Below are 26363 nucleotides of genomic sequence, written 5' to 3'. Positions count from 1 at the left end.
GTGGGTAAAATAAATTCTACATAAACTAGGACATATATCGTGTACAGAATAAATGGGAGCGTGAAACAAAGGGCATGAGGACCCTGCTCATAAGAGAGAGCGGACAGAACTGACATGAGGGGTGAGCGGGGAGTAGGATGGTAGTGAGAGAGAGCCACGGAGGGCAGTATAGGTGAGTAAACAGGTGGGTTCTCAAAGAGTGTCTAAAGACCTTTTGCCTATATCCTGGTCCACTCGCATATACACATTAAGGGGGACATTTACTAAGCAGTGATAAGAGCGGTGAAGTGAGCCAGTGGAGAAGTTGCCCCATCAACCAATCAGCAACTCTGTATAATTTTATAGTATGCAAATTATAGATGTTACTTCAGTGCTGATTGGTTGCCATGGGCAACTTCTCCACTAGGTCACTTCGCTGCTCTTATCACTGCTTAGTAAATGTCCCCCTTAGTCCTGTGCATGCAATGCTGAAGAAATTACAGACGACGTGCAGTCATCTTTGTGTCAGCCCCATAGATGCTGTAGAGACTCCAGACCACGTTATATATACTTTGGCCATGCTATTTTCCAGACACTGGCAGAATTCTGACAGCCGTGTCTCTTTCTGACAGATTTAATTCCAAGCTATTTTCCAGAACAGGGGCAGGCAACATATGGTGCCCCAGCTGCTGATAAACTACACATCCCAGCATGCCATGCCACGGATGGGATGTATAGCAGCTGGAGTGCTGCTTGTTGCCTAACCATGCTCTAGAATCTAATATTCTAGAATAATATACTGTATATAGTCGCTGGAATCTGTTTGCTATGGGCAACAATTACACTTTTGATTTTTAGACGTTTTTGTGACTTTCTGTGACCCATAGTATGTTGTTTTGCCATTGAAATTACTGATCTTTTATGAGTGTTGGCTTCACCCACAAAACGACTGGCATCACTGTGGGTGTGCGACAGGGGAATGTTACATAATTTGGCAGCCCCTGGGTGACAGTGATAGCAGCACAGAGCATAACAGCAGCTGGCAAAGGGGAGACATAGCCACACAGTACAGTGACACACACGCAGTGTGGGTAGTGCAGGGCAGTCAGTGGCCCTTGTCTAACAGTCAGCACATACTGTTCATCCCCCTTCCTTCCCTTTCTGGTACCAGCGCTCACCCGCACTAAACTGTCCTTGCACGCTGCCGCACTGGACCCAATGACATCATGGCCGGACTCGCAGTTGGGGTTGATGGGCTCTGTGATCGGCGGCTGGTGTCTGGCAGACAGCCTGGGACTCAGGGTGACGTTATGCGCATCGCTGAAGCCTGGGCTAGGATGAGGTTCTGGCACTTAAGGGCAGGCAGCGGGGCTTGACTGGAGTGTGACCGGAGTAGGGAGATACCACCTTGATTAGGGGCATCTGCACCCGGTGGCGGGGGGCCTCCTGGGCTGAGGGAGAGTGACTGTGGGACGGGAGAGTGGCACACATCAGTCATCATGACAAGGGGCTCTGCGCCCGCTCAAATCCTGCACCCAGGATGCATGCCCCCTTAGGCCACCCCCATAGTGTCAGCCCTGAGCCGGTGTTCTGATTGGTTGTGAGAGCAGCTGCAATATAAATGTAGATAATTGTAAACCATCCATTACCTGTTATGAGGTTCACACAATATTTTATTAGCTGTATCATAAGCTATCTTCTTATTATTGGATGTATCATAAGCGGTCTGTATTATTAGCTATATTATAATGTAAGCAGTATTTTTATTTTCTGTTTCAGTTTGTGGATCTAAAAACTTATCAGTAAATGACTTTTTCAGTGGATTAGAAAACTGTGGATGGCTTCGCCACATCAAAGCAGTGTTGGATGCTTCAGTCTGCTTAGCTAAGGTACTAACTTCTATACACACTGATGTGCAGTGCTTATTATATATCTGATTGTCTGAGCCCTCACCCATCCAGTCTAGAAATGCTGGCAGCTCCAGGTTAGAGGTGCACGGCCTTTCACAGTGTGCCACGTGAATTGAAGGAGCCGCACTGAAATGTAAACATGCTTAAAAATGTATCTGTACATGCTTGTATTGTCCGTAAGAACGTCTATAGTGGTTACTGTCGACCATGTGACAGGATACCCTCCTCACTGCTACTCTACACGTGTCTACAGTGCGGGAAGGAGCATCACCTTGTGATGCAGCCTCAATCCCCCCCAAAAAAAAATATTTATGTTTTTTTTTTTTAAATCTAAAAGCAGGGAGACCAGGTAGTGAGTGCACAAATTATGTTCGGGTCCAGGCTTCCGCCAGCACCGTTACCATTCCTGTGACTTCTAGGTGAGCGAGAGTAAAACAGTGACACGCAAAAATGACCTGCCAGGTGACATGAGGGGCACAGATTGTATATCTAAGGTGAGTTACCGCATGATAATTACGGGCTTTTTAGCATGATAACGCTATCGGACTATCCAATCACAGCCCATTTTTACCGTGCAGTAACTCACCCGTTATTGGGCAATAACATCGCGGACCCATGTGTTCGCATCCAATAACTGGTCTCCTGGGGCTGCTTATCGGGATTCTGCACGCAAAGCAGAATCCCCAATAAGTACAGGCTTACGTGGCTAATAGGATAGCCTCGGGGGGAATCTGTGGAATCCAGCTTGTGTAAGCAGCCACAAGTACTAGTTTTCAAAAACTGATTTATATAATTATGTTACTGACCAAATACCCCTATCTTTGGAGTTACTATATTGGATGCTTGATAACTGAAATGTACTTGAATAACAGGACATAAAACTAAGTGAGTTTTCTCACCTTTAAATAACAGGTTCTGTGTAATACAGTATAACGAATATAATGAGCCTGATTCTCAGTTGGGAATAGAGCAAGAAAGAGCAAGTAACTGCACCTGGACAAACAATGTTGCAATGCAAGGTCTGCACTTTTCGCATGCAGGTTAAATACTGTCTGCTTCTGCATGTAGCCCACAAATGCTGGACTGCTTTATTTATACACAGCAGTTTGTACACGCCCCTCTCACATCTAAATCTCTCTACACATTATATCTGCTTCACCTGCAGTGCAGCAGGGTTTTACCTAGGTGCAAAGTTACCTGTGCTTCCTTACTTTATTCCCAACTCAGAACCAGGCCCTATGCTGCTTGGAATGCAGTTTTATCTGTTCCCAGAGAGCAATATTGCAAATGTTCCTTATGCAGGAGCCACAGTGCTGCTTGTACCTTGTTACAGTATGTGGGAGCTCTTCTCTTTCACAGAACTGGGCAGAAATTTACATTTTAATGCTCTTTTCTCTATCGTCCTAGTGGATGCTGGGGTTCCTGAAAGGACCATGGGGAATAGCGGCTCCGCAGGAGACAGGGCACAAAAAGTAAAGCTTTAGGATCAGGTGGTGTGCACTGGCTCCTCCCCCTATGACCCTCCTCCAAGCCTCAGTTAGGTTTTTGTGCCCGGCCGAGAAGGGTGCAATCTAGGTGGCTCTCCTAAAGAGCTGCTTAGAAAAGTTTAGCTAAGGTTTTTTATTTTACAGTGAGTCCTGCTGGCAACAGGATCACTGCATCGAGGGACTTAGGGGAGAAGAAGTGAACTCACCTGCGTGCAGGATGGATTGGCTTCTTTGGCTACTGGACATTAGCTCCAGAGGGACGATCACAGGTACAGCATGGATGGTCACCGGAGCCTCGCCGCCGGCCCCCTTGCAGATGCTGAAAAGAGAAGAAGGTCCAGAATCGGCGGCAGAAGACTCCTCAGTCTTCTTAAGGTAGCGCACAGCACTGCAGCTGTGCGCCATTGCTCTCAGCACACTTCACACGGCAGTCACTGAGGGTGCAGGGCGCTGGGGGGGGGCGCCCTGGGCAGCAATGAAAATCCTTTTTTTGGCAAAAAATACCTCACATATAGCCTCCGGGGCTATATGGAGATATTTAACCCCTGCCAGAATCCATTTTTAAGCGGGAGACGAGCCCGCCGAAAAGGGGGCGGGGCCTATCTCCTCAGCACACAGCGCCATTTCCTCACACAGTTCCGCTGGTCAGGAAGGCTCCCAGGCTCTCCCCTGCACTGCACTACAGAAACAGGGTTAAATCAAGAGAGGGGGGGCAAAATTTGGCGAAATTGTGATTTTATAAAAGCAGCTATAAGGGAGCACTTATTATAAGGCTATCCCTGTAAAATATAGCGCTTTGGTGTGTGCTGGCAAACTCTCCCTCTGTCTCCCCAAGGGGCTAGTGGGGTCCTGTCCTCTATCAGCATTCCCTGTGTGTGTGTGCTATATGTCGGTACGTGTGTGTCGACATGTATGAGGACGATGTTGGTGAGGAGGCGGAGCAAATTGCCTGTAATGGTGATGTCACTCTCTAGGGAGTCGACACCGGAATGGATGGCTTATTTATGGAATTACGTGATAATGTCAACACGCTGCAAGGTCGGTTGGCGACATGAGACGGCTGGCAAACAAATTAGTACCTGTCCAGGCGTCTCAAACACCGTCAGGGGCGTTAAAACGTCCTTTTACCTCAGTCGGTCGACAGACACAGACACGGACACTGATTTCAGTGTCGACGGTGAAGAAACAAACGTATTTCCCTTTAGGGCCACACGTTACTTGTTAAGGGCAATGAAGGAGGTGTTACATATTTCTGATACTACAAGTACCACAAAAGAGGGTATTATGTGGGATGTGAAAAAACTACCTGTAGTTTTTCCTGAATCAGATAAATTAAATGAAGTGTGATGATGCGTGGGTTCCCCCCGTTAGAAAATTATTGGCGGTATACCCTTTCCCGCCAGAAGTTAGGGCGCGGTGGGAAACACCCCTTAGGGTGGATAAGGCGCTCACACGCTTATCAAAACAAGTGGCGGTACCGTCTATAGATAGGGCCGTCCTCAAGGAGCCAGCTGACAGGAGGCTGGAAAATATCATAAAAAGTATATACACACATACTGGTGTTATACTGCGACCAGCGATCGCCTCAGCCTGGATGTGCAGAGCTGGGGTGGCTTGGTCGGATTCCCTGACTAAAAATATTGATACCCTTGACAGGGACAGTATTTTATTGACTATAGAGCATTTAAAGGATGCATTTCTATATATACGAGATGCACAGAGGGATATTTGCCATGTCCCAAATTTGCCCTTCTCACTAAGGGTACTTCAGGTTCGTGGTACAGAACTGTCACTATCAGTTTCAGACGCTGCCGTTGGATTGTCCACGGCACCCCGGGTCTTTACCAAGGTAATGGCCGAAATGATGATTCTTCTTCGAAGAAAAGGCGTCTTAATTATCCCTTACTTGGACGATCTCCTGATAAGGGCAAAGTCCAGGGAACAGTTGGAGGTCGGAGTAGCACTATCTCGGATACTGCTACAACAGCACGGGTGGATTCTAAATATTCCAAAATCGCAGCTGATCCCGACGACACGTCTGCTGTGCCTAGGGATGATTCTGGACACAGTCCAGAAAAAGGTGTTTCTCCCGGAAGAGAAAGCCAGGGAGTTATCCGAGCTAGTCAGGAACCTCCTAAAACCAGGAAAAGTGTCAGTGCATCATTGCACAAGGGTCCTGGTAAAAATGGTGGCTTCCTACAAAGCAATTCCATTCGGCAGATTTCACGCAAGAACTTTTCAGTGGGATCTGCTGGACAAATGGTCCGGATCGCATCTTCAGATGCATCAGCGGATAACCCTATATCCAAGGACAAGGGTGTCTCTCCTGTGGTGGTTACAGAGTGCTCATCTTCTAGAGGGCCGCAGATTCGGCATTCAGGATTGGATGCTGGTGACCACGGAGGCCAGCCCGAGAGGCTGGGGAGCAGTCACACAAGGAAAAAATTTCCAGGGAGTGTGATCAAGTCTGGAGACTTTTCTCCACATAAATATACTGGAGCTAAGGGTAATTTTATAATGCTCTAAGCTTAGCAAGACCTCTGCTTCAAGGTCAGCCGGTATTGATCCAGTGGGAAAAACATCACGGCAGTCGCCCACGTAAACAGACAGGGCGGCACAAGAAGCAGGAGGGCAATGGCAAAAACTGCAAGGACTTTTCGCTGGGCGGAAAATCATGTGATAGCACTGTCAGCAGTGTTTCATTCCGGGAATGGAAACTGGGAAGCAGACTTCCCCAGCAGGCACGACCTCCACCCGGGAGAGTGGAAACTTCATCGGGAAGTTTTTCCACATGATTGTGAACCGTTGGGAAATACCAAAGGTGGACATGATGGCGTCCCGTCTGAACAAAAAACGGGACAGGTATTGCGCCAGGTCAAGAGACCCTCAGGCAATAGCTGTGGACGTTCTGGTAACACCGTGGGTGTACCAGTCGGTGTATGTGTTCCCTCCTCTGCTTCTCATACCTAAGGTACTGAGAATTATAAGACGTAGAGGAGTAAGAACTATACTCATGGCTCCGGATTGGCCAAGAAGGACTTGGTACCCGGAACTTCAAGAGATGCTCACAGAGGACTTATGGCCTCTGCCGCTAAGAAGGGACTTGCTTCAGCAAGTACCATGTCTGTTCCAAGACTTAACGCAGCTGCGTTTGACGGCATGGCGGTGGAACGCCGGATCCTAAGGGAAAAAGGCATTCCGGAAGAGGTCATTCCTACCCTGGTCAAAGCCAGGAAGGAGGTGACCGCACAACATTATCACCACATGTGGCGAAAATATGTTGCGTGGTGTGAGGCCAGGAAGGCCCCACGAAGAAATTTCAACTCGGTCGATTCCTGCATTTCCTGCAAACAGGAGTGTCTATGGGCCTCAAATTGGGGTCCATTAAGGTTCAAATTTCGGCCCTGTCGATTTTCTTCCAGAAAGAATTGGCTTCAGTTCCTGAAGTCCAGAAGTTTGTCAAGGGAGTATTGCATATACAACCCCCTTTTGTGCCTCCAGTGGCACTGTGGGATCTCAACGTAGTTCTGGGATTCCTCAAATCACATTGGTTTAAAACCAGTCAAATCTGTGGATTTGAAGCATCTCACATGAAAAGTGACCATGCTCTTGGCCCTGGCCTGGGCCAGGCGAGTGTCAAATTGGTGGTTTTTTTTCTCAAAAAAAGCCCATATCTGTTTGTCCATTCGGACAGGGCAGAGCTGCGGACTCGTCCCCAGTTCTCTCCCTAAGGTGGTGTCAGTGTTTCACCTGAACCAGCTTATTGTGGTGCCTTGCGCCTACTAGGGACTTGGAGGACTCCAAGTTGCTAGATGTTGTCAGGGCCCTGAAAATATAGGTTCCAGGACGGCTGGAGTCAGGAAAACTGACTTGCTGTTATCCTGTATGCACCCAACAAACTGGGTGCTCTTGCTTCTAAGCAGACTATTTCTAGTTGGATGTGTAATACAATTCAGCTTGCACATTCTGTGGCAGGCCTGCCACAGCCAAAATATGTAAATGCCCATTCCACAAGGAAGGTGGGCTCATCTTGGGCGGCTGCCCGAGGGGTCTCGGCTTTACAACTTTGCCGAGCGGCTACTTAGTCAGGGGCAAACACGTTTGTAAAATCCTACAAATTTGATACCCTGGCTAAGGAGGACCTGGAGTTCTCTCATTCGGTGCTGCAGAGTCATCCGCACTCTCCCGCCCGTTTGGGAGCTTTGGTATAATCCCCATGGTCCTTTCAGGAACCCCAGCATCCACTAGGACGATAGAGAAAATAAGAATTTACTTACCGATAATTCTATTTCTCGGAGTCCGTAGTGGATGCTGGGCGCCCATCCCAAGTGCGGATTATCTGCAATACTTGTACATAGTTACAAAAATCGTGTTATTATTGTTGTGAGCCATCTTTTCAGAGGCTCCGCTGTTATCATACTGTTAACTGGGTTCAGATCACAGGTTGTACAGTGTGATTGGTGTGGCTGGTATGAGTCTTACCCGGGATTCAAAATCCTTCCTTATTGTGTACGCTCGTCCGGGCACAGTATCCTAACTGAGGCTTGGAGGAGGGTCATAGGGGGAGGAGCCAGTGCACACCACCTGATCCTAAAGCTTTACTTTTTGTGCCCTGTCTCCTGCGGAGCCGCTATTCCCCATGGTCCTTTCAGGAACCCCAACATCCACTACGGACTCCGAGAAATAGAATTATCGGTAAGTAAATTCTTATTTTCTGCACAGCTACATTCCATAGACTGGTGTACATGTCCATGCAAGTTACATGGTCAGTCTTTTAAGGACAGCTGTTTGTCATTATACAGTATTCAGCGGGGTGTTTGAGGTCAGCCTCTCTCACTGATTTGCTGAACCTGCCAGCAGTATTGAGGAATTATTTTCTTTATTTTTTTTATTTTATATAACCTGCAATAGTTCTGAGGAATATTAATACAGGCATATTTACTGTCACTTTTAATATAGACTCCTCAATACAAAACTGGATTAGGTTGTTTGTGCATTTGTTGCTAATTACACAATGGGGGGAATTCAAGCGCAGGCGAATACATCTGCCCGTCCGAATCAGCGTGGTAATAGCCGCGCTTTACAGCAGCCCAATCTCGCACAAAGTCTTTGCTGCTCCATAGAGTAGTAAGCACTTTTGAGCGAATTTGGCTTTCGGTTGGGCAGAGGGTGCGAGATTTAAATGCAATTACAACCCTTCTCCACAATTTAATTCACTGCTTTGTATATAAATGATAATATTATTTAGATCTAACTCTCTCTGCACATGGTACATCTGCCCCAACTGCAGCGCAGCATGGTTTTGCCCAACTGCTTACTTTTTTGGTTTGCTAACAAACCTGAATAAGGCCCTTAGTACATGAATATCCCAAACATTACATAAGTAGCCAACACCAGACACAACATCTCATTAATATCCTGCTCACATTACATTAATAGTATTCACTAACCTGCCCGTTACCTTAATTACCCATCACACACCTTTTACATTAATAGCCCCCCCATGACACGCCTAGTCCAGACCAGCCCCCCCATGACACGCTTAGTCCAGACCAGCCCCCCCATGACACGCTTGGTCCGGGCCAGTTCCCTGACCCCCGGTGATGCGCCTAGTCCGGGCCAGCCCCTCCCCCCTGTGACACGCCTTGTCTGGGCCAGCCACCTGTGTCACGCCTAGTCTGGGCCATGACCCCCCCCCCATGACACGCCTAGTCCGGGCCAGGACCCCCCCCCCCCCCCCCCCCCCCCCCCCCGGCGCGCAGCGCCTAGTCCGGGCCAGCCCCCACGCCTAGTCCGAGCCAGCCCCCACGCGCCACGCCTAGTCCGGGCCAGCCCCCACGCACCACGCCTAGTCCAGGCCAGCCCCCACGCGCCACGCCTAGTCCGGTCCTGCCCCCACGCGCCACGCCTAGTCCGGTCCTGCCCCCACGCGCCACGCCTAGTCCGGTCCAGCCCCCACGCCTAGTCCGGTCCAGCCCACACGTGCCACGCCTAATCCCCGCCAGCCCCCACACGCCACTCCTAGTCCCCGCCAGCCCCCACGTGCCACGCCTAGTCCCCGCCAGCCCCCACGCGCCACACCTAGTCCCCGCCAGCCTCCACGCGCCACACCTAGTCCCCGCCAGCCCCATGTGACTTGACTTGGGCTATCAGGGAGGAGGAGTAGATCAAATCTTTGCCCTGACTGGCAGACACCATAGAGCAGGGGGATGAAATTACTGTGTAACTCACTATTCAGACTTTATTATTTAGGACTGGGCAGCACATTGGGGGTAATTCCAAGTTGATCGCAGCAGGATTTTTGATAGCAACTGGGCAAAACCATGTGCACTGCAGGGGAGGCAGATATAACATGTGCAGAGAGAGTTAGATTTGGGTGTGGTGTGTTCAATCTGCAATCTAATTTGCAGTGTAAAAATAAAGCAGCCAGTATTTACCCTGCACAGAAACAATATAACCCACCCAAATCTAACTCTCTCTACACATGTTATATCTGCCTCCCCTGCAGTGCACATGGTTTTGCCCAGTTGCTATCAAAAATCCTGCTGCGATCAACTTGGAATTACCCCCATTATTAGGTAGGAACTTCAGCACTGAAACAGGTGCAATAATTCTGCATTCTCAGTGGTGTAAAGGTAGCTGAGTACTGAACGATTGGAGGACTGGAAGCTGAGGGATACAAACAACACTGGGATGGGAGAAGTACCTTCTGTAATACCTGGGGGAAACACATGCCTAGCTGGGGAATTCTCCTTAAGTTGAGATCACGCACTGGATGGAGTCTATTCCAGTACTAACTAAAATGATGAGTAACTGGTAAAATCCGTCTATTACACAGTAGCACATTTTACTTTTACGTTGTAGAGAAATCTGCTCTCTATTTACTGTACCTATTGCTTTGAGAGCTCACAGGAGAATAAGTTGCATATTTACTGATATTATTTCTCTGCATAATTATTTGTAAATTATGCAATATTGCAATTGTCATGATAGATTGTGATGTGCCAGAATAGAGAATGTGTGTAAATAATAATTCCTGTGCGCCTGTCCTATACTCATCACCCGCAGAGATGCAGCTTGCTCATACTGTATGTGTCAGGTGCAGTATCCAGGGACTTGGGTAGCTGCTTAATATGGGAGTCGGGTACAGGGGGCGATCTGATGGCTGTTCCCTGGTGTCAGTACTTCATCCCTGCCTGGAATCAAAAGTAGGCAAAGAAACCAAGAACACTCCCTGCCCCCTTCTGTAAGTCACTTGGTGCTTCAGTTGTCTGCAGAAACCTAATCTGAGAAAAGTAAAGATTTTTCTTAAAGGTGAACATACCTCAATATGCAATACTGGGATAAGTTGTAAATGTTCTTTGATATTTGCACTGGTATTGTTCTATGCGTTTTGGTTAGCACGTTGCTAAGTAACAAATATAACGTTCTTTTAGAATTAAATTATCACCTAAAAATATAGTTCTTGATTCTTGTCTACTGTAGATTTGTTATGACTAGTAAAGCTATTGGAAAGCCATAGAAATGAAGTGCAGTTCTTGTCTCAGACTTAAATTGGTCCTTTATTTTTAATTAGAGGCAAAAGTGGGAGTTTTGAGTTGGAAAGTCTATATCTTCTTTATTCTAACTACAAAGGGATTAATCCCACATTGTCATTAGATTATAATTATACATTTAGTTTTGTGTTTTAGCGCCTTGCACGTGTCACAGCTGTCATGGGCCCTCATTCCGTGTTGTTCACGCGCTAGCTGCTTTTAGCAGCATTGCACACGCTAGGCCGCCGCCCTCTGGGAGTGTATCTTAGCTTAGCAGAATAGCAAACGAAAGATTAGCAGAACTGCTAATAAATAATTTGCTACAGTTTCTGAATAGCTCCAAACATACTCCTAGACTGCGATCACCTCAGTCCATTTAGTTCATGGTTTGACGTCACAAACACGCCCTGCGTTCGGCCAGCCACTCCCCCGTTTCCCCAGCCACTCCTGCGTTTTTACCTGGCACGCCTGCGTTTTTTAGCACACTCCCTGAAAACGGCCAGTTTCCGCCCAGAAACACCCACTTCCTGTCGATCACACTACGATCACTCGAGCGATGAAAAAACGTCGTTCGAGCTTGTGTCTACAAAATCTACAAAGTTTTGTGTGAAAGTACTTAGCGCATGCGCGCTGCATACGATGCGCATGCGCATTTTTGCAGTTTTTTCACTTAATCGCTGCACTGCGAAAATCGGCAGCGAGCGAACAACTCGGAATGACCACCATTGTTCTCTAGCTGTACCTGTAGAGCAGTACTGATGCATCCTATCATATAGAACATGACCCTCGGAGTATAATAAAGAAGAACATAAAACCAGTACTTGCATCTACTAGATGGAGGGTACTAGGACCCTAGTTGTGCTAGGAGGGACAATTAGAATATGGTACACATTGTCCCTGCAGAATGAATGACGTCTTTGTTTATTTAGGCCATCCACGAGGAGAACACTAGTGTTTTAGTGCATTGTTCTGATGGCTGGGATCGGACGTCACAAGTCTGTGCGCTGGGATCCTTACTGCTTGACCCCTTTTACAGAACCATTAAAGGATTCATGGTGAGTTCAGCTGCCCCAGTATTGTCGCACAAGGGGGAGGGGGATATAAAACTGTTGGGGTACACATGGCTTCAATAGTTTATATCAGCAATTTCTGCTGCGGGGTACACTGGGCTCCACAGGTCTGGACAATGGGGTGTAGAGTAGGATCTTGATCCGAGGCACCAACAGGCTCAAAGCTTTGACTGTTACCAGAATGCACAGCGCTGCCTCCTATATCACCCCGCCTCCCAGCACAGGAGCACAGTTTTGTCAGTTGGTGCTGCAGTAAGCAAGCACTTAACAGAGGGGCTGCTCCAAGCAGCCCTGAGAGAAGCTTTTTATGAGGTAAAAAGTGAAGACTTCAAGGGCAGCAGGGGTGGTAAATGTCTTGTGACATTCACTGCTGCAGCTCCAGCTCTCCCCAGCGGCGCTGTACACTCCCGAGCCCTGGTTGCCGGGTACCTACAGCGGAGGCTCCGGTTTTCTTCATGTTAGACACACACAGCTGGGGCTCTCCAGGATCGCGTGGCCGCGCTTCGGGAGGTGGTAACTGGGTCCCGCTCGCGATCCGGCGCGGTCAGTGGGAGGCGGGCCGCGCGCGCTGGCGGTGGACACTGTGGATACAGGCGATCCCACTAGATCACCAGGGCATGGGCGCAGGTCAGATTTTCTCTTAAAACCGATTTTAATATCGCCCACAGTACCCGGTGGTTTTGCCAGCAAGGGGGATAAGGCTTAGACCTGAAGCCCCTCCCCCAGCCCCAGGGCACCATTTCCAGCTAGTGTTCCCGCCCTGGAGCTGCATCTCTGTCTTTTCCTCACTCCCTGTCAGTGTCTGCGGCGCCATTACTCCTCAGCTCACTGTTCCTGGGACTGCTTGGGCAAATCCTCCTATGTAAAGCCGCCTGGTTGTCAGCGCTGTGACTTTACATGACACTTAAGTATTCTACCTGCCTTTTTAGTCAGTGTTAGTTAAGAAAGAGTGCATTTAGTCAGGGGTTTATAGTACAATTACCCTGTGATATACATCCAGTTTCTTACTGTGTACTGTTATATCTACTGTTATATAGCTGTATAAGCTAGTCCAGTGCAGTATTATTGTCTGTAATAACCTCTGCATTGTACAAACTGTGACTATCTGTGTGTGCATTGATAGCTGAGTGGTGTCCATCTCGTGTCTTTCACTCAACTTGCTATCGCTATATTCTATAACCTGAGGGGGCTTGGTGCGTCAGGTGTTATTTAATATAGGATTTTCACAAAGGTATATTGTATTACGTATTTTTCTCTGTGATTTAGTCACCATATCTCTCCTTTATCTCTGCTGGTGCTGACTACACTGCGCAGGGGTTTGGGTTTAGGGATATAGTGCTGCTAATAATTGTACTGTTACCTCATACTGCAAGTTATATCATGTCTGCTTCTGAGGGTAACGGTTCTGGGGCGGAACACACTGCTGGTGTTGCTGAAGCCACAGGCACATATGGGGAGAATATAGTAGCTGTGGGCTCTGATTCTGGGGGCTCCTTGCCCCCGAGTGGGACTGTGGCAACGGAGGCACATACTGACCCTCCGTGGGCCGCCTTTTCCACGCTTCTGCATACGCTAGTTCATAAACTAACACCCCCTATGGGATCCCCAATGCCGGTACAACCGTATGTGGTCCCTGCAGCTAACCCGCCGTGGGCGGACGATTTATCTGCTCAATTAAAGAAGTTGAACCAGTCCCTGACTATTAAAAAGTCTGACCAACGCTCGCCTAAGTCCAAGAGGTCCTCTAAGCGAGCGCTCGTCTCCTCACAATCCACTGCTGTCACTGACACCTCGTTTGATGAAGACAGCACATACACTGACCCCACAGGTTCTGACTCAGATACGGCTGATGGGGAGGGTAGTTCACATGTGGATGTTCCTGATCTTTTGGAGGCTATTAAATTAATTCTGCAGATTACGGATGATCCCGAGCCATCCGTTCTTCCTAAGAAACCAGATAGGTTCAAGCGTCAGAACGTGATTAAACAAGTTTTACCTCACTCTGACCACCTAATGGATATACGTCAGGAACCCTGGCAAAGCCCGGGTACGAAGTTTGTGCCTCAAAAGAAGATGCTGGCTCGCTATCCCCTTGCGCCAGAGCTGTCTAAGAATTGGGAAACTCCTCCTCCAGTAGACTCACATGTGGCTAGGATGGTGGTTTCCTCAGCTCTACCTGTCACTACCGTCACGTCTCTAAAAGAGCCTACGGATAAACGTGTCGAGGGTTGTCTAAAAGCGATTTACACCCTCACGGGTGCTGCACAAAGGCCCACTATTGCAGCTACATGGGCAGCAGAGGCTATTGAAGCATGGGCCTTGGAGTTAGAAGCTGAAATCTCCTCTGACCATGCTAGACAATGCTTGTCATATATTGTCACAGCTTCTCCCTATATTAAAGAGGCGGCTTCTGATGCCGGTATCCTAGCAGCCAAGGCCTCTACTACGTCAGTCCTGGCTCGCAGGATATTGTGGCTGATATCCTGGTCTGTGGATCTGGACTCTAGAAAAACCCTGGAGTTACTGCCTTTCAAGGGGGATATTCTGTTTGGGGAGGACTTTAATAAGATAGTGGCTGACTTGGCTACTGCCAAAACTGCCTGTCTGCCTAATACAGCTCCTTCTGTGTCGAAGGCCAAAGGCACGTCCTTTCGCCCCTTTCGTCCTTCAGGTAAAGCAAAAGGTCAGGCGTACCATAAGCAGGCCCGCACTTCCAAACCTGGTAAGCCGAAGCCCAAAAGAGCCTGGGCTGCCCGTCAGCCAGCAGCCAAGACCGATAAGCCTGCCGCATTACGGGACGGGCCTCCCCCAGGGTGGGGGTCCGGCTTCTAGGGTATACCCAGGAATGGTTGAAGACCACTTCAGATGCCTGGGTACGGGAAGTCGTCACTCAAGGTTACGCATAGCCTTCAAAAACCGACCCCCTCATCGAATTTGCCAGACAGACGTCCCGTCGGACCAGACAAAGGCAAACACTCTGCATTCGGTGGTACAGACCCTCCTGGATACAGGAGTCGTAGTACATGTGCCTCTTGCTCAGAGGGGCAGGGGGTACTATTCTCCGCTGTTTCTAGTCCCGAAACCGAATGGGTCCTCCCGGCCCATTCTCAACCTCAAGTCACTGAACAAGTTTGTGAAGGTTTCCAAGTTCCGTATGGAAACCCTTCGCTCTATAGTTCTGGCCTTGGAACCTGGGGACTACATGGTCTCCCTGGACATACAGGATGCTTACCTGCATATTCATATAGCAGTGTCACATCAACAATACCTGAGGTTCGCTATTGGCAACCTCCATTACCAGTATCGGGCGTTACCTTTTGGTTTAACAACGGCTCTTCACCAAAGTTATGGCGGTGCTGACGGTGGTACTCCGCCGTCAAGGGGTCAGGATACTGTCGTATCTGGACGACTTGTTAATCCTGGCAAATTCCCCAGATCTTCTCCTGCGTCATCTGGATATGACGGTCCGGTTTCTACAAGCCCACGGGTGGCTCATCAACTGGAAGAAATCCTCCCTGGTCCCTGCTCAGAGCATGGTGCATCTGGGAGCGCTGTTGGACACTCACAACCAGAGGTTGTTCTTGTCTCAGGAGAAAGTCCTGAAACTTCAGGACAGGATTCGTTGCTTCATTTCTCGTCCGCAAGTGTCGATACATTCGGCGATGCAGGTGCTGGGCCTCATGGTATCAGCATTCGACATGGTGGAGTATGCTCAATTCCATTCTCGCCCCCTCCAGAAGCTGATTCTAGCCAAGTGGACGGCCTGCCTCACCGGATCAGGTCTCAAATGATCTCATTGACTCCAGAGGTCCGTCTGTCACTGCTCTGGTGGCTCCAGGACCGACAATTGTGCAGAGGCCGTCCCTTCTGGATATCCAACTGGGTCCTGTTGACGACAGATGCCAGTCTAAGAGGTTGGGGCGCGGTGCTGGAGCAGCACTCCTTGCAGGGTCGGTGGACCAAGGATGAATCTCTCCTCTCGATCAACATTCTGGAATTGCGGGCGGTCTTCAATGCATTGAACCTAGCCCAGCATTTGATTCAGAACCGTCCTGTTCAAGTACAGTCGGACAACGCCACCACAGTGACTTACATAAATCATTAAGGCGGCACTCGAAGCCGTTTGGCAATGAAGGAAGCCTCACGGATTCTACGTTGGGCAGAACGCCATCTACCGGCAATATCGGCAATATTCATTCCGGGAGTCCTGAATTGGGAAGCGGACTTTCTCAGTCGTCAGGACGTGCATGCCGGCGAGTGGGGCCTCCATCCAGAAGTGTTTCAACTCCTCGTGGAAATGTGGGGTCTTCCAGATGTGGATCTGATGGCGTCTCGACACAATCACAAGGTCTGGTCTTCGGAGCAAGGACAAGGGATCCTCAAGCAGCATTTGTGGATGCGCTGGCAGTGCTGTGGAGGTTTCGGCTGCCGTACTTGTTCCCTCCGGTGTCACTCCTGCCCAGGGTAATTCGGAAGTTCAAGTAAGAAAAAGGAAATCTGCTTCTCATAGCTCCGGCGTGGCCCAGACGACACTGGTTCTCAGACCTGTAAGGCCTATCGTCAGAGCGTCCACTTCTACTTCCACAACGCCCAGACCTCCTCGTTCAGGGCCCCTGTGTCTACCAGGACCTAGCCCGGCTGTCTTTGACAGCGTGGCTCTTGAAGCTTCCGTCTTAAGAGCTAAGGGTTTTTCTGAAGAGGTCATTAAAACTATGCGGGCCCGGAAACCGGCCTCTGCTCGGATTTACCATTGGGTCTGGCATTCCTACTTTGTTTGGTGCGCATCTAACCATTATGACGCATCCAAGTTTAGTACAGCGTCTAGCCTCCCTCAAGGTTCATATTTCTGCCTTGTTTGTGTGGTTTCAGAGAAAAATTGCGACTTTACCCGATGTTCATACTTTCACTCAGGGTGTGTTGCGTATCCAACCTCCCTATGTCCCGCCTGTGGCTCCTTGGGACTTGTCAGTGGTTTTGGAGGCGTTGCAGGAGCCTCCATTTGAACCTCTTGGTTCAGCTGACCTTAAGTGGCTTTCCCTTAAGGTGGTGGTCTTGCTGGCTATTGCCTCTGCTAGAAGAGTGTCGGATTTGGGTGCCTTGTCTTGTAGTTCCCCATATCTGATTTTTCACCGTGACCGTGCCGTTCTTAGGACTCGTCCCGGATATTTACCTAAGGTGGTTTCGACGTTCCACCTTAATCAGGAGATTGTGGTTCCAGCTTTTGTGTCTCCTGATTTGTCTCCCAAAGAGTGGTCTTTGGATGTGGTATGGGCTCTCCGTATCTATGTGAAGAGAACTGCTTCTATTCAAAAGTCTGATTCTCTCTTTGTTTTGTTAGGATTTCACAAACGTGGCTGGCCTGCTCACAAGCAGACCCTGGCCAGGTGGATTAGAATGGTGATTGCGAATGCTTATGTGAAGGCTGGTCTGTCAGCTCCTGTTCACATTACGGCCCATTCTACTCGGTCTGTTGGACCTTCTTGGGCGGCCCAACGTGGTGCGACCCTTAATCAGTTGTGCAAGGCGGCTACGTGGTCCTCCGGGAACACGTTCATAAGGGTCTATGCCTTCGATACTGCCGCTTCCCAGGATGCTTCCTTTGGACGCAGGGTTCTTGTGCCCGCTACAGTGCGTCCCCTCCCATAAGGAACTGCTTTAGGACATCCCCATTGTCCAGACTTGTGGAGCCCAGTGTACCCCGCAGCAGAAAACGAGTTTTATGGTAAGAACTTAACCTTGTTAAAACTCTTTCTGCGTGGTACACTGGGCTCCACAAGGCGCCCACCCTGACGCACTTAGCTTCTTTGGGTTGATATGGCATTAGCCACTGACACTTCTCTTGTCGTGAGAGTGTGGTGTATGTGGCTACTAACCGTTGTCGTCTCTTTTCCTGCTACTGCATTGGGCTGGTTAACTAAACTGAGCTCCTGTGCTGGGAGGCGGGGTGATATAGGAGGCGGCGCTGTGCATTCTGGGAACAGTCAAAGCTTTGAGCCTGTTGGTGCCTCGTATCAAGATCCTACTCTACACCCCATTGTCCAGACTTGTGGAGCCCAGTGTACCTCGCAGAAAGAGTTTTAACAAGGGTAAGTTCTTACCATAAAACTCGTTTTCTCTTACGTCCTAGAGGATGCTGGGGACTCCGTAAGGACCATGGGGTATAGACGGGCTCCGCAGGAGACATGGGCACTCTTAAGACTTTAGATGGGTGTGAACTGGCTCCTCCCTCTATGCCCCTCCTCCAGACCTCCGTTAGATCCTGTGCCCATAGAAGACTGGATGCACTGCAGGGGAGCTCTACTGAGTTTTCTCTGAAAAGACTTTTGTTAGGTTTTTTATTTTCAGGGAGCACTGCTGGCAACAGGCTCCCTGCTCCGTGGGATTGAGGGGAGAGAAGCAGACCCACTTTCCTGGATTGATGGGCTCTGCTTCTTAGGCTACTGGACACCATTAGCTCCAGAGGGTCGGAACACAGGTGTCGTCCTTGCTGTTCGTCCAAGAGCCGCGCCGCCGTCCTCCTCACAGAGCCGGAAGATAGAAGCCGGGTAAGTATATGAAGTAAGAAGACTTCAAAGGCGGCAGAAGACTTCAGATCTTCAGAGAGGTACCGCGCAGCGGTCGCGCTGCGCGCCATTGCTCCCACACACACACAAGGCACAGGGTGCAGGGCGCAGGGGGGGTGCCCTGGGCAGCAGTAATTACCTCACATTAAACTGGCACCATTATTAGATACTGCGGAGGCAATATGTTCTAAAACCCCCGCCAGTATAAACAAATGAGCGGGACGAAGCCCGCCATCGAGGGGGCGGGGCTTGATCCTCCAGCACTAACCAGCGCCATTTTCTCCACAGCATGCTGCAGAGAAGCTGCTCCCGGACTCTAACCTGCAGAACAAGTAACAGGGGACAAAAAACAAGGGGGGCCAAAATTATTTGGTGCAAATTATATATAAAAAGCGCTATTCAGGCTGGGACTTTGTCTTCAGTATCTAGTGGCGCTGGGTGTGTGCTGGCATACTCTCTCTCTGTCTCTCCAAAGGGTCTTATTGGGGGACTGTCCCCATATTCATATATCCCAGTGTGTGTGGGGGTGTCGGTACGTGTGTGTCGACATGTTTGAAGCGGAAGGCTCGTCTAGGGAGGATGCAGAGCAGATGGTGGTGGTGTCTCCGTCGGCGCAGCCGACACCTGATTGGTTGGATATGTGGAATGTTTTAAATGCTAATGTGACCTTATTACATAAGAGATTGGACAAAGCAGAGTCCAAGGACAAAGCAGGGAATCAATCCATGGCTTTGACTGTGTCACAAGACCCTTCTGGGTCCCATAAAGACACGGATACCCACACGGATTCCGACTCCAGTGTCGACTATGATGATGCAAGGTTGCACCCAAGGGTGGACAAGAGTATTCAATATATGATTTTCTCTGACGTCCTAGTGGATGCTGGGAACTCCGTAAGGACCATGGGGAATAGACGGGCTCCGCAGGAGACTGGGCACTCTTAAAAGAAAGATTAGGTACTATATCTGGTGTGCACTGGCTCCTCCCTCTATGCCCCTCCTCCGGACCTCAGTTAGAATCTGTGCCCGGCTCGAGCTGGTTGCACACTAGGGGCTCTCCTGAGCTAGAAAAGAAAGTATTTATTAGGTTTTTTTATTTTCACTGAGATCTGCTGGCAACAGACTCACTGCTACGAGGGACTGAACGGAGAGAAGCGAACCTACCTGCTTGCAGCTAGCTTGGGCTTCTAGGCTACTGGACACCATTAGCTCCAGAGGGATCGAACACAGGCCCAGCCTCGGTCGTCCAGTCCCGGAGCCGCGCCGCCGTCCCCCTTGCAGAGCCAGAAGACGGAAGATACCGAGGAGAAAATCGGCGGCTGAAGACTCCGGTCTTCATTAAGGTAGCGCACAGCACTGCAGCTGTGCGCCATTGCTCCCCATGCACACCACATACTCCGGTCACTGATAGGTGCAGGGCGCTGGGGGGGGGGCGCCCTGGGCCCATCAGTGACCGGAGTAAGATTACCTTAAAAATGGCAAAAAACACATAATATAGTCTAATAAACTATATATGTGTAAAAATCCCCTGCCATAATATTAATATAAAGAGCGGGAGAAGCCCGCCGAAAAAGGGACGGGGCTATCTCCCTCAGCACACTGGCGCCATTTCCTCTTCACAGCTCCGCTGGAAGGACGCTCCGCAGGCTCTCCCCTGCAGTTTCCAGGCTCAATAGGGTAAAAAAGAGAGGGGGGGCACTAAATTTAGGCGCAGTTTCCAGGCTCAATAGGGTAAAAAAGAGAGGGGGGGCACTAAATTTAGGCGCAATACTGTGTATTATAGCTGCTATAGGGAAAATCACTTTGTGTAGTGTAAATCCCTGTTTATATAGCGCTGTGGTGTGTGCTGGCATACTCTCTCTCTCTGTCTTCCCAAAGGACTTTGTGGGGTCCTGTCCTCAGTCAGAGCATTCCCTGTGTGTGTGTGTGCGGTGTGTCGGTACGGCTGTGTCGACATGTTTGATGAGGAGGCTTATGTGGAGGCGGAGCAGGTGCCGATAAATGTGATGTCACCCCCTGCGGGGTCGACACCAGAGTGGATGGATATGTGGAAGGTATTAACCGACAGTGTCAACTCCTTACATAAAAGCCTGGATGACGTAACAGCCGTGGGACAGCCGGCTTCTCAGCCAGTGCCTGCCCAGGCGTCTCAAAGGCCATCAGGGGCTCAAAAACGCCCGCTACCTCAGATGGCAGACACAGATGTCGACACGGAGTCTGACTCCAGTGTCGACGAGGATGAGACATATACACATTCCACAAGGGGCATCCGTTGCATGATTACGGCAATAAAAAATGTGTTGCACATTTCTGACATTAACCCAGGTACCACTAAAAAGGGTATTATGTTTGGGGAGAAAAAGCAACCAGTGTTTTTTCCCCCATCAGATGAGTTGAATGAAGTGTGTGAAGAAGCGTGGGCTTCCCCCGATAAGAAACTAGTGATTTCTAAAAAGTTACTGATGGCGTACCCTTTCCCGCCAGAGGACAGGTTACGCTGGGAGACATCCCCGAGGGTGGATAAAGCGCTCACACGCTTGTCAAAAAGGGTGGCACTGCCGTCTCAGGATACGGCCGCCTTAAAGGAGCCTGCGGATAGAAAGCAGGAGGCTATCCTGAAGTCTGTATATACACACTCAGGTACTATACTGAGACCTGCTATTGCTTCAGCATGGATGTGCAGTGCTGCAGCAGCGTGGTCTGATTCCCTGTCTGATAACATTGATTCCCTTGACAGGGACACTATATTGCTAACCATAGAGCATATTAAAGACGTAGTCTTATCTATGAGAGATGCACAGAGGGATATTTGCCGGCTGGCATCTAGAATAAATGCAATGTCCATCTCTGCCAGGAGAGTATTATGGACTCGGCAGTGGACAGGTGATGCGGATTCTAAAAGGCACATGGAGGTTTTGCCTTACAAGGGTGAGGAATTGTTTGGGGATGGTCTCTCGGACCTCGTTTCCACAGCGACAGCTGGGAAGTCGACATTTTTACCTCAGGTTCCCTCACAGCCTAAGAAAGCACCGTATTATCAGGTACAGTCCTTTCTGCCCCAGAAAGGCAAGCGGGTTAGAGGCGCGTCCTTTCTGCCCAGAGGCAGGGGTAGAGGGAAAAAGCTGCACCATACAGCCAGTTCCCAAGAACAAAAATCCTCCCCTGCTTCCACTAAATCCACCGCATGACGCTGGGGCTCCACTGGTGGAGCCAGGTGCGGTGGGGGCCCGTCTCCGGAACTTCAGCGACCGGTGGGTTCGCTCACAGGTGGATCCCTGGGTTCTACAAGTGGTATCTCAGGGATACAAACTGGAATTCGAGACGTCTCCCCTCGCCGTTACCTCAAATCAGCCTTGCCAGCCACTCCTCCGGACAGGGAGGTAGTGCTGGCGGCAATTCACAAGCTGTACCTCCAGCAGGTGATAATAAAAGTTCCCCTCCTTCAACAGGGACGGGGTTACTATTCCACAATGTTTGTGGTACCGAAACCAGACGGTTCGGTGAGACCCATTCTAAATTTGAAATCCTTGAACACTTATATAAGGAGGTTCAAGTTCAAAATGGAATCGCTCAGGGCGGTTATTGCAAGCCTGGAAGAAGGGGATTACATGGTATCACTGGACATCAAGGATGCTTACCTGCATGTCCCCATTTACCCACCTCACCAGGTGTACCTCCGTTTTGTGGTACAAGACTGCCATTACCAATTCCAGACGTTGCCATTTGGTCTGTCCACGGCACCGAAGATATTTACCAAAGTAATGGCCGAAATGATGATACTCCTTCGAAAGAAGGGAGTTATAATTATCCCATACTTGGACGATCTCCTTATAAAGGCGAGGTCCAGGGAGCAGTTGTTGGTCGGAGTAGCACTATCTCAGGAAGTGCTACAACAGCACGGCTAGATTCTGAATATTCCAAAGTCGCAGCTGGTTCCTACGACGCGTCTGCTGTTCCTGGGTATGATTCTGGACACAGAACAGAAGAAGGTGTTTCTCCCGGAGGAGAGAAACACGCGAGTCCTGGGAAAGATGGTAGCTTCTTACGAGGCAATTCCATTCGGCAGGTTCCATGCAAGGATCTTTCAGTGGGATCTGTTAGACAAGTGGTCCGAATCGCATCTTCAGATGCATCGGCTGATCACCCTGTCCCCGAGGGCCAGGGTGTCTCTGCTGTGGTGGCTGCAGAGTGCTCATCTTCTAGAGGGCCGCAGATTCGGCATACAGGACTGGGTCCTGGTGACCACGGATGCAAGCCTCCGAGGTTGGGGGGCAGTCACTCAGGGAAGAAACTTCCAGGGACAATGGTCGAGTCAGGAGGCTTCCCTACACATAAATATTCTGGAACTAAGGGCCATTTACAATGCCCTAAGTCAGGCAAGACCCCTGCTTCAAAACCAGTCGGTGATGATTCAGTCAGACAACATCACGGCGGTCGCCCATGTAAACCGACAGGGCGGCACCAGAAGCAGGATGGCGATGGCAGAAGCCACAAGGATTCTCCGATGGGCGGAAAATCACGTGATAGCACTGTCAGCAGTGTTCATTCCGGGAGTCGACAACTGGGAAGCAGACTTCCTCAGCAGGTACGACCTCCACCCGGGAGAGTGGGGACTTCATCCAGAAGTCTTCCAACTGATTGTAAACCGTTGGGAAAGGCCACAGGTGGACATGATGGCGTCCCGCCTAAACAAAAAGCTAAAAAGATATTGCGCCAGGTCAAGAGACCCTCAGGCGATAGCTGTGGACGCTCTAGTGACACCGTGGGTGTACCAGTCGGTGTATGTGTTCCCTCCTCTTCCTCTCATACCAAGGGTGCTGAGGATAATAAGAAACAGAGGAGTAAGAACTATACTCATCGTTCCGGATTGGCCAAGACGGACTTGGTACCCGGAACTGCAAGAAATGATCTCAGAGGACCCTTGGCCTCTGCCTCTCAGACAGGACCTGCTACAGCAGGGGCCCTGTCTGTTCCAAGACTTACCGCGGCTGCGTTTGACGGCATGGCGGTTGAACGCCGGATCCTGATGGAAAAGGGCATTCCGGTTGAAGTCATTCCTACGCTGATAAAAGCTAGGAAAGATGTGACAGCAAAGCATTATCACCGCATATGGCGAAAATATGTTGCTTGGTGTGAGGCTATGAAGGCCCCCACAGAAGAATTTCAGCTGGGTCGTTTTCTGCACTTCCTACAGTCAGGAGTGACTATGGGCCTAAAATTGGGTTCCATTAAAGTCCAGATTTCGGCCCTGTCTATTTTCTTTCAAAAAGAACTGGCTTCACTGCCTGAAGTTCAGACGTTTGTTAAGGGAGTGCTGCACATTCAGCCCCCTTTTGTGCCCCCGGTGGCACCTTGGGATCTCAACGTTGTGTTGGATTTCCTAAAATCATATTGGTTTGAGCCACTTCAGACCGTGGAATTAAAATATCTCACGTGGAAAGTGGTCATGCTTTTGGCCTTGGCTTCGGCTAGGCGGGTGTCAGAATTGGCGGCTTTGTCCTGTAAAAGCCCCTATCTGATCTTCCATATGGACAGAGCAGAATTGAGGACGCGTCCCCAATTCCTCCCTAAGGTGGTATCAGCATTTCATTTGAACCAACCTATTGTGGTGCCTGCGGCTACTGGGGACTTGGAGGCCTCCAAGTTTCTGGATGTAGTCCAGGCCCTGAAAATCTATGTTTCCAGGACGGCTAGAGTCAGAAAGACTGACTCGCTGTTTATCCTGCATGCACCCAACAAGCTGGGTGCTCCTGCTTCTAAGCAGACTATTGCTCGCTGGATCTGCTCCACGATTCAACTTGCACATTCTGCGGCTGGACTGCCGCATCCTAAATCTGTGAAGGCCCATTCCACGAGGAAGGTGGGCTCTTCTTGGGCGGCTGCCCGAGGGGTCTCGGCTTTACAACTTTGCCGAGCTGCTACCTGGTCGGGATCAAACACGTTTGCAAAATTCTACAAGTTTGATACCCTGGCTGAGGAGGACCTTGAGTTTGCTCATTCGGTGCTGCAGAGTCATCCGCACTCTACCGCCCATTTGGGAGCTTTGGTATAATCCCCATGGTCCTTACGGAGTTCCCAGCATCCACTAGGACGTCAGAGAAAATAAGAAATTACTCACCGGTAATTCTATTTCTCGTAGTCCGTAGTGGATGCTGGGCGCCCATCCCAAGTGCGGATTGTCTGCAATACTTGTATATAGTTATTGCTTAACTAAAGGGTTATTGTTATGAGCCATCTGTTCAGTGAGGCTCAGTTGTTATTCATACTGTTAACTGGGTATAGTTATCACGAGTTGTACGGTGTGGCTGGTATGAGTCTTACCCTGGATTCCAAATCCTTTCCTAGTAATGTCAGCTCCGGGCACAGTTTCCCTAACTGAGGTCTGGAGGAGGGGCATAGAGGGAGGAGCCAGTGCACACCAGATATAGTACCTAATCTTTTAAGAGTGCCCAGTCTCCTGCGGAGCCCGTCTATTCCCCATGGTCCTTACGGAGTTCCCAGCATCCACTACGGACTACGAGAAATAGAATTACTGGTGAGTAAATTCTTATTATTGCAATAAAAGATGTTTTGCATATCACAGAGGACCCCTCTGTCCCTGACACGAGGGTCTGCATGTTGAAGGAAAAGAAACCTGAGGTAACGTTTCCCCCATCTCATGAGCTGAACGCTTTATTTGAAAAGGCTTGGGAAACTCCAGACAAGAGACTGCAGGTTCCCAAGAGAATTATTATGGCGTATTCTTTCCCCTCAAAGGACAGGTTACGGTGGGAATCCTCGCCCACGGTGGACAAGGCCTTGACACGCTTGTCCAAAAAGGTTGCACTACCGTCCCCGGACACGACAGCCCTCAAGGATCCTGCGGATCGCAGACCGGAAACTACCTTAAAATCAATTTATGCGACTACGGGTGCCCTACTCAGACCGGCAGTAGCGTCGGCATGGGTGGGTAGTGCAATTGCAGCGTGGGCAGATAACTTGTCATCTGACATTGACACCCTAGATAAAGATAGTATTAAGGACGCAGCGTTATATATGAGAGAGGCTGCGAGAGATATTGGGTTGTTGGGTTCAAGAGCCAATGCCATGGCAGTTTCTGCTAGAAGGTCCCTGTGGACCCGTCAATGGACAGGTGATGCTGATTCAAAGAGACTTATGGAGGCTTTGCCTTACAAAGGTGAAGTTTTATTTGGGGAGGGCCTCGCGGACCTGGTTTCCACAGCTACCGCGGGTAAGTCTTCTTTTTTGCCTTAGGTTCCCCCACAGCAAAAGAAAACACCTCAATACCAGATGCAGTCCTTTCTGTCGCATAAGTTCAGAAAGGGTCGTAGCTCTTCATTCCTCGCCAGAGGTAGAGGGAAAAGAACACCAGCTACAGCTAGTTCCCAGGAACAAAAATCCTCCCCGGCCTCTACAAAATCCACCGCATGACGCTGGGGCTCCGCTGCGGGAGTCCGCACCGGGGGGGGCACGTCTTCGTCTCTTCAGCCAGGTCTGGGTTCAGTCGGATTTGGACTCTTGGGTGGTCGAATTTGTATCCCAAGGCTACAAACTGGAGTTCGAAGAGGTGCCTCCACACCGATTTTTCAAATCGGCCTTGCCAGCTTCTCCCCCAGAGAGGGAAATAGTTTCAGCTGCCATGCAAAAGCTGTGTCAACAGCAGGTGATTATCAAGGTTCCCCTAGGGCAACAGGGGAAAGGGTTTTATTCAACCCTATTTCTGGTCCCGAAGCCGGATGGCTCGGTCAGACCAATTCTGAATCTAAAATCCCTAAACCTATATTTGAAAAGGTTCAAATTCAAGATGGAATCTCTCCGGG

General features: G+C 49.6%; 1 protein-coding gene across 2 annotated transcripts in view; it reads left to right on the top strand.

The window, feature by feature from the left end:
* Window positions 1-26363, top strand: part of MTMR6 (myotubularin related protein 6) — a 181674-nt gene that overhangs the window by 119007 nt on the left and 36304 nt on the right. For both annotated transcript variants that reach the window (XM_063951686.1, XM_063951685.1), the window contains exons 8-9: window positions 1759-1868; window positions 11841-11966. In XM_063951686.1, the coding sequence (XP_063807756.1) occupies window positions 1759-1868; window positions 11841-11966 (236 nt within the window). The remainder of the gene's footprint in view (window positions 1-1758; window positions 1869-11840; window positions 11967-26363) is intronic.

Source organism: Pseudophryne corroboree, chromosome 2 (genome assembly GCF_028390025.1).
Source record: "Pseudophryne corroboree isolate aPseCor3 chromosome 2, aPseCor3.hap2, whole genome shotgun sequence".
In the NCBI taxonomy this organism is placed as follows: domain Eukaryota; kingdom Metazoa; phylum Chordata; class Amphibia; order Anura; family Myobatrachidae; genus Pseudophryne; species Pseudophryne corroboree.
This window is presented reverse-complemented; position numbering and strand designations above follow the sequence as displayed.